Source organism: Hibiscus syriacus, unplaced genomic scaffold (genome assembly GCF_006381635.1).
Source record: "Hibiscus syriacus cultivar Baekdansim isolate YM2019G1 unplaced genomic scaffold, ASM638163v2 tig00110013_pilon, whole genome shotgun sequence".
NCBI classification, from domain to species: Eukaryota; Viridiplantae; Streptophyta; class Magnoliopsida; order Malvales; family Malvaceae; genus Hibiscus; species Hibiscus syriacus.
In genome coordinates this window covers 2,664,621-2,673,862 of record NW_024062563.1, presented here as the reverse complement: position 1 = coordinate 2,673,862, position 9,242 = coordinate 2,664,621, and the positions used below count along the sequence as shown (strand labels likewise).

Here is a 9,242-nt window from a genome sequence, read left to right as displayed (position 1 = left end):
AAACTAGGATGGAGGAGGAGGGGGAGAAGGCACAGACTGATTTAGTTGATCTTGAAATGGCAGAATTAGATTTTTACAGGCAGAGAGCAAAGGTACACTGGTTGCAGTAAGGAGATTTAAACACAAGGTTCTTTTCACTAGAAAGTTGAGTCTCAAAAGAAGAATAACACTATTAGAGTCCTCAAGAATGAAAATGGGCAATTTCTTGAGACATTTGATGGTATGGCTACAGAGCTGGTGGATTTTTACAGCAAACTAATAGGTGTTGTTGACCCTTTGGTTAAGGGATGCCATCCTGAATGGTTAAAAGACCTTCTAAACCAATCCTTACCTGCTGGTGCTGAGAGAGTCCTAGATGGTGACATTTCAGACAAGGAAATCAATGAAGCCTTGTTCATGCAAGGGAAAGATAAAAGCCCAGGTCCTGATGGGTATACCTCATGGTTTTTCAAGGTGGCTTGGAAATTGTGAATAAAGATTTCCTAAATGCAATGAGGTATTTTTTCCAGACCACTTATCTTTTACCAGACTTTAATGCCACTACTATAGTCTTAGTACCAAAGTCCTTGAATGTATGTATGGCCAAGGAATGTAGGCCTATCTCTTGTTGTTCAGTTGTTTACAAAACAATCACTAGAATCTTGGTCACTATGCTAGATCAGTTTTTTCCTGGAATGATTTCTGCTAGCCAGTCTGCTTTTGTTAAGGGCAGAAGTATTGCTGATAATACATTGTTAGCACAAGAGATAGTTAGAGGGTATTCAAGGAAGAACCTCTCCCCTAGGTGTGCAATAAAAGTTGACCTGCAGAAAGCATTAGATTCAATTAGCTGGGAATTTTTGTTGAATGTTCTTGGAGCTATGGGGCTTCCTGATAGATTCTGTGGCTGGATAAAAGCTTGTGTAACAACTTCTAGGTATTCAATAGCTTTGAATGGCAGCCTAGTAGGTTACTTTAGAGGTGCTAGAGGTGTTAGTCAAGGGGGCCCATTATCCCCTTACCTATTTGTAATTTTCATGAATGTGCTCTCAAACTTACTTGATGTTGTTGCCAGGAGTAGAATATTCAGATTCCATCCAAGATGTAAAAGGATCTTTCTTACACATATCTGCTTTTTTGATGACTTGCTATAGTTTTGTCATGGATCTTTGGATTCAGTAATGGGTGTGCTTAGCATTTTAGATAAATTTTATGAATTGTCTGGGCTTAAGCTGAATGCTTTGAAGACTGAGATTTATACCTTTGGAATTTCTGGGGGTGAATTAGAGTAGATTTGGAGAGCAACAGGTTTTATATTTGGTCAACTCCTTGTAAGGTATTTGGGGTACCCTTAGTGACTCGAAAACTCTCTGGGACAGATTGTAAAGCTTTGTTGGAGAGGATCAAAGACAAGCTGAGGCAATGGTCCAGTAGGAAACTGAGTTTTGGGGGGAGGTTGCAGCTTGTTAAAGCTGTTTTGTTTAGTATTTTCAATTACTAGAGCAGGCATCTTATTTTGCCTAAGGGAGTCATCCAGGATATTGAAAGATTGTGTATGAGGTTCTTTTGGAAGGGCAATGATTCATCTGCTCTAGGTGCTAGATTCAGTTGGAACAAAACATACTGCCTTATGCTTGTTAAAAACATCTTGGCTGGTGAAGGCTCTCTGTGGATTGTCTGGATCAAGGCTTACAGTTTTAAGCTTGAAGACTATTGGAGTGTTGAAAGCAAGCCTCACTTCAGCTGGACTCTTAGGAAATTGATTAATATGCGTGAGGAGGCTAAGAGTCTGTTTACTGCTTCTGTTAATTGGTCACAAGCTAGGGGAGGCTGGATATGGGACAATATTCGGGATAGGAATGAAAAAGTTGAATGGCATCGACTCATTTGGTTCCCTGCACACATCCCTAAGTTCTTTTTGATTACGTGGATGGTTATTCTTGACAGGCTGCCTACTAAGGAAAGACTTGTTCAATTTGCTATGGTGACTGATGCTAGATGTGGATTCTGTGGTGCTAAGCTGGAATCGAGAAATCACCTCTTCTCGGAATGCTCATACTCGAGGGAGGTCTGGGATGCTATACTGCAATCTTGTGGGTTGTAGCAGCAAAGTTTGAGTTGGGATGATTTGCTGTGTTGGTTGAATAGGAATTTAAAAGGCAAGTCTCTGTTAGTTCGTGTTCTTAAATTAGCATGGACAGGATATGTTTACTTCATTTGGGAAGAGCGCAATCACAGAATTTTTAGAGGATTGTCGCTTTCGATTGATACTATTGTAAATACTATTAAAGGGGCTATTAGAATCAAATTGTATAGGTATAGTATAAATACGCTGGATACTGTAAATAGGCAATTGTGTACTGATTGGGGGCTTGTCTAGTTGTTTGTACGTTTCTTGTAGTAGCTTGCTGCTTTCTTTGGATGAATACAAAATTGATTATCCAAAAAAAATTCTCTTTTGTTTCAGTTTCAAATTTTAAACAACAAATTCTCCAATCGTAGATGATCCTATAAAGAGGGGTTTCATAAGATGCTTTTGTCCCTTTGCCACTTCAACATCATTTTCAAAACTCCTAACCAACAGATCACATTCCCTCTGCCTATACATCAATTTTACTGGTTCAAGTTCATGTCCCAACTGGTCTGGTTTGGACAGTTTTTATTCTTCTAAATATATATTCACAAAAATCAATTTTACTGATTACAATTATAGATGGAGAGGAAATTAATTTGAATACAAACTCATTAGTCCAGTGATCAAATTAAGATTGAATATTGAGCTGTAAAAAGGATTTAAGAAATAGTTAAACGAAAAAAAATTAAAAATTAAAGTTTAATTTGATTAATTTAAACTATTAGGACTTAAAATTAAAAATTAAATTATCTAAAAGATTTTGGGGACGGTAGATCCCCTACTAGAGGAGCTTATCAAGTGAATCGATCACGAGTTGGGTAATTTTCAACTCGTGCTCATTAAAAAAATTGTTGCTTGATTCAATTCATTACTTGTTAAACTCGTTAAAGTTTTGCTCGACTCGTGCTTGTTAAAAAGGCTTGTTGCTCATTAAGTTCGATACTCGTTGCTCATTAAGCTTACCGAAATTTACCTTTTTTTAAACTATAAGTAAAATCTATTCATACTATATAAAGCTTACTATAAACTTAAATTAATAAACTTAACCCAAAAATTATCAAAAGAATGTACAAAACAATTTCAAAATCTAAGCACTAAAGTAATAATCCATAAATACGTTAAAATAATAAATATTGTTTAAATTTTGAGTGTAATAAAATATTAATTAATAATTTAATATTTTTTATTATTTATTAAAAAAATCAATAGTTTAGTAATTTAATAAAATATTTTTTTTAAGATGATCACTAAAAAATTATATAAAAAAATTAATGAACTACTTGGAACTTATCGAGTCGAGTTGAACTTTACTCGACTCAACGCGTTAAGGTCTCAAATCGAGCTTGAGTTCGAGTCGAGTCAACCTAAATCGATTTTTTTCCAAACTTTTGATCAAATCGAATTCAAACTATTCACAAATTGCTCAACATATTAATCACCCTAGCCCTACACCTTCCATTTGCCCCTGTCCCTGCATTAATCCATCTATAACCCTCAATTTTAGTTGTTTTATTCGATTTGCATATATAAGTACGTAAAAACAAAAATATTTTATTAATTTGTGACATCAAATTCAATCAAGACTATTAAATAACTTATGATAATTAAAATAATTTTAATTCTAAATGTTAATTAAATTGTTTTTATTAAATTATTTGTCAGAAAACATTAAACGGATTCTTCTATTTGAATTTTTTCTTAAAAAAGTTCAATGATTTTATTTCAAAAAATATATAAAACTAATATATGAGAGCAAAAATTTAGATTTACAAATTCCACACCCTATATTTTAATTAGAGTATCTTTACATTATTTATAATATTTATTTATTTATTTTATTCAACGTTGTCAACCAGACTTCTTATCAGATTTTAATTTACTTATTTAATTTTCTGATTTCATACGGTTAATTTCAACATTTTTTTACTATTAATCTCAACCATCTACCAAGTAGTCACCCAATCATCCAACAAAAAGGATTTTATCACATAAGAAATAAATATTGAACAAAGAGCTTGATCAAGTCACATTTCTATTATTAATAGACTAAATGGTTCCAATTATCTGAACATAAAACAAAATATACCACTAACAATAAAAAGAAGGGTTGGTCCTTAATTTAATTTTGGGTAAAATAGATGACATTGTGCACTAGAATGACCAAAATTAAAATATTTTAATCTTTAAACATGATTACCCAAATAACTTCAAACCAGGGCAAAAACAAAACAGAAAACATATACCAGAATCCTCTGCAGTAAAGATACGGGAACAAAACTCAAACCATGTCTAGTAATGGCAAGTTCCAAACGGAGGCTTTTCAGGGGTTCCTAGTTGTGGGGGTAATGGCCTTAAGGTTTACTCATCATCCTCGTCATCATCGCCATCTCCCCCGGCAGCCTTCTTGGCAGCTGCTCTCTGGTTCTTTCTCTTCACTCGGCCAGGACGGCCGCCTCCGAATGGACTTGTGAGAGAGAAGTCAATATGTTTTTGAGAGTCAACCCTTACCATGAAAGATGGGATGTTCACCACCTGCCTACCAACCCTATCAAGGATATAAAACAAACATCAAGATAAACCCAGCAATTCATGTATAGAGAGATATCATGTTCATATTTTAAATACATTTGTCTCCCAGTATAATGTCGTATTTTTTTAATGTCCGTGTTTCTCAAGGTTATGTAATTATCTCATGTTCAACATACATACAACATTTAGAGCATACACAAATTATCTTTCGAACAACAGAAGCATGTGTCCACAAATATATTCAAGTAGGCTAAAAATACAAAACTGCTCAAACAAGAACTCAATGGGATTGTAGGAAGTGGGCTATATATACAAATTTAAATATATTAATAATTCTATCAAAGAAATTTAAGACTTTCATGTACTTTTATAAAGTTTTGGTGTTCTCATCCTTTCTCCATGTCATGGCTAATATAAGCAATTCCTACAACAATTAGAGAAACCATAAATTACCTTTCAGAGTTTCAAACAACAAAAGGATGTATCAACAAATACACTCAAGTAGGCTACACGTGAAACTGTCCAATCAAGAACATAATATGAAAAATTCCAATCATACATCATTCCAACAAACTGTTATGATTTAATAACACTTTATCAAAAGATGGTCGGCAAACATGGGAAAGCGAGACTGGACAAAAATGGCAGCTAGTTCAAATAACAGATATATCATATGCAGAAAAAAGATGACTGGTGCAGTTTCCAGAAACAATCTAATCATAATATAAACACTGCAAAAACAAGCTCCTGCCTAGTTAATAGCAAGAAAAAAGTACTCTTTACCTGATATGTCTTTGCCTAATCAAAACACGAGCATGGTGAATCGATTGGCCATCCCAGACTTAAACACTAGTGTTGTAAGCGACGCTCAAGGAAGTTCTCCACAGTCAAAGCCAGACTAATCAAGTTTGTTTTGGCTCTCATCCAAAAGTCCATACCTGTTCATTCTACGAAGAAGTGCTTCACCTTCAAAAATACGACGGGATTCTCGCATCAAGAGTGAGAAGATCCCTGGCAGCATTCCGAATACGGCTCAATGCATACTGAACCCTCCACAACTCCCTCTTACATCGGAGTCCATACTCTCCTACAAGCCTCAACTCTGCATCCAATCGCTCCTTTTCATAGGGACGCCTTGGCTTCTTAAAGGTCTTCCCATCTACAATCATACATCGATTTCATTGATAATAAATTAATGTGAGTCCACTATTAGGAAGTCGGGGTCGAATAACCTCAAATGAGCACAAATAATCATAATGTCTCTCTCTCTTTCATTTAAATCAAGAAACAAGATTATATTGTTATTTACAAAATCATAAACAATATTCTGCCACATATAAATCAAAACCCCGTCATAGCCAAATTCAAACTTTAAACCTCAAACAGGAAAATTTTCAAACTACATGAAGTCTATTATACTATAATATTACCAAAAGAGTAATTGAATTGAATAATTCAACAGACAAACAAATAGATCAAAGCGGCTAATAAGAACTAAGAATGAAACAAAATCCAAGGCAAAAAGATAGCTGCTACTGACATCCTAAACTATCTTAAACAAAATAAACGCAGATTATAAATTAAAACATAGAATTACCTCATTATACCGACTAAATACAAACATCATTTCCGATAACCCAAAGATAATATCAAAAAAATGGAAAAAAAATAATGTAACTCAGTTGAAACTACAGATCAAGTAAAAAAATGATTGGAGCGGGGAAAGGGACAATAGCTTACAGTTTCGGTAGAAACTGACGTGAACCATGACGGCGCCGGTTTCCCGACAGAGGCGAGAAAGTGAGAATACATTAAACAATAGCACGGTTCCAAAAAATAAATAAATAATAATAATTTTATCACATGTCTTTAAATTATATATATTTTTATTTTAAACTAATTTAATGATTATTTGAATAATTTATTTAAAAAAATTAAGAACTAAAATGATAAAATCAGTGAAGTTAAAGGATAAAAAAAAGTCATTCTATCTATAATTACTAATAAAAAGAATAAACATCTTAATGATTTTTCTAATGCTCTAGCATTCCAAATTTGTTGGGATATTCCATTTCTAGTATCAAACATTTAGTCCCTATTATATTTTGGTACTTAGCCAGTTCATCATCTTAATCAGAATCAAAATCTATATTATGAGTACTGTTCAAGCAGCTTTATGAAACTGCACATATTATTGGCCTAGTTTATGTGAATTGTTGTAAAAAAAAATCTAATGTGTTACATATATGTAAAAGAAGTTAATGTTATAAATAAGTTTTATATCGTATTCAAAAGATATTAATTTTAACACGAATCAAACAACGTTAGTGATAAAAGAATTGTTGTTGTTTCTTGAGCTCGCAGGAATACCAAAAGTATAAGCGTTCAATATCAATAATTGAGAATTATTTTTAAACATATACTATAACTCTAGACTAATAAAAAAATACATTTTATTATAGAATTTGATATATTAACGGAAGCTTCTCTCAACCTACTGTTGAGGACAACCTACTATCTTACCTCCCTTACCCCATTACATATGGGAACAGGGACATCCATTTGATATAACGGTTGATTTTTTTTTTACAAACGATTTTAATCCATCATCATATGTACTTAATGAATATTCTAAATAAATAAACAATATACAGGATGATGAATTAAGATCACGATGAAAAATAAAGTTTATGATCAATATATGAAATAATAATCAATACATATATTCGAGCTGATCTGCCAACAATGAAAGTGCAAATGTTTATCCTTTTGCCTTTTAAACAAAGATTTGTTTTAAGAATAGAATAAGAAAAGCCCATAACTAGTAGTATATGTAAGTTCTGGTCAGTGGTTGCCGTGTGCAAAGTACATGCTCACCTGGATTGCCAAAGATTCTTGCACAATCCAAGTGGATTGCCAATGGTTATTTCTTTTCTAAAAAAATATGTACCAAGTCTGTCTTCTCGCACTCTTTTTATATATAAAAATATGCTGTCGAATTCCTCCCATTGAATCTGCAGAAACTTAAAAGGCTCAAGAAACTGTCGACAAAAACCTCAACTCTCCTCATTTTCCAAAAGCCCAGAACTCCCATTTCACAGAATCGTTCAACAAACAATGGATCGATCTTGCTTTCTCAAATTACTTCTTCTTCATGCTTTTGCTTCTCTCCTTCTCCAAAAGTCAAAGTCAAGGTATTACGTTGTATCTTCTCTCATGCATTTCTTTTTGTTTGATTTTGTACAACCTTTTTGTTTGTTGTTTTCTTAGGGTTTTGTAGCAGGAAATTGATGGAGGCTGTTGTGTTTGAAGAATCCACCGCTCAATTGGAGGTTTCTCTTCTCTCTCTCTCTCTCTTGGATTTCTTTGGGTTTAGGGTCTAAACCCGGTGTTTTTTTTTTAATGTTTGGATAGCAGGAAATTGCAGAAACGTCAAGGGGAATGATTGAAATAATGGATTATAAAGATCCAGGGCCTAATGTTAATCCCAAAACTGGTTACATATTCAACCCTCCTCCACAAGGCTAAGTTGGCAGAAGTGCAGCTTTTTTTTTCCTTATGTTTCATCAATGAATTAGAAGAAGAAGAAAGTTTGAGATGGGAGCTTTATTTTCATTTAGAAACTATTTATGGATTTTCCCCATAAATCTTAATGCTTCATATGTAAGAAAATGTCAAGTTATGCCATGCATGTGATGTGACCAGCAATGCATAGACATGAAAATGACGGTATCTTTTCTTATCGGTTCAGTTACTTTTGTGAAGATTAAAGTGCGACTGTGATTCGGTTGTAAAATAAGATACTTATTCTTAATATTTTATGGTACCAAAAACAAGTTGGATAATGTAAAGAATAAAGAATAATATCTTAACTATGAGAAAGAGAATGAGAAACAGAAAAGGGGAAAAGAAATATTCTGAATCTTTATTATATTCAAGGGGATGAATTTTACAAATCTTAAGGAATATATTTATATTGAGCAATACAGTCATAGCTAATGATGTAACTAATCTTCAACAACAAACTTCAACAAACTAACTGCTTCAACTTGATTAGCTGCAATGCACAACCATCATGCACAACAGTAGTACGTGTGCTCATGTCCCATGCACAACTTCATTCATTTACACTAACATTCCCCTTGCAACCTTCAACTTCAAACCTCCTTCAAAGCTCAAATTGAAATAATGTTCATGTGTTCATTTACACTAACATTCCCTTTGCAACCTTCAACTTCAAACCTCCTTCAAAGCTCAATCTGATATGTTTTTAAGTTGTGCCACCAGCAACCGTTGTCTGTGTTTGAAAAACAAAGACGCTGATAAAGGCTTGGTCAGCACATCAGCAACCTGCTCAGCTGCAGGCACTTCATGGACTTGTAGTTGTCCCATAGCCACCATTTCTCGGACAAAAAACAGATCTAACTCAACATTTTTGAACTTGGAATGCAGTACGGGATTAGCACACACTGCAACTGCACTTGTATTATCACACCACAACGTGGCCTTGCCATGAGTGACTATGTGCAGCTCTCCCAACAGTGATCGAAGCCACACCATCTCAGCAGCTGCGCAAGCCACACTTCTGTACTCAGCCTCA

At 34.0% G+C, this 9,242-nt stretch overlaps 1 protein-coding gene, 1 long non-coding RNA gene and 1 pseudogene across 2 annotated transcripts; 2 read left to right on the top strand and 1 right to left on the bottom strand.

The window, feature by feature from the left end:
* The first annotated feature begins 650 nt into the window (after positions 1 to 650).
* Positions 651 to 2,083, top strand: LOC120212415. The gene is made up of 4 exons (XM_039210724.1): positions 651 to 969; positions 1,055 to 1,157; positions 1,267 to 1,398; positions 1,486 to 2,083. Exons 1-4 carry the CDS (start codon positions 651 to 653, stop codon positions 2,081 to 2,083), a joined length of 1,152 nt encoding a protein of 383 aa, XP_039066655.1.
* A 2,137-nt stretch (positions 2,084 to 4,220) lies between these two features.
* On the bottom strand, positions 4,221 to 6,471 carry LOC120212308 (annotated as a pseudogene).
* A 1,194-nt stretch (positions 6,472 to 7,665) lies between these two features.
* Positions 7,666 to 8,203, top strand: LOC120212360. Its single transcript, XR_005524696.1, has 3 exons — positions 7,666 to 7,836; positions 7,913 to 7,974; positions 8,060 to 8,203. It is a non-coding gene; the product is annotated as an uncharacterized LOC120212360 (long non-coding RNA).
* The last annotated feature ends 1,039 nt before the right edge of the window (positions 8,204 to 9,242 follow it).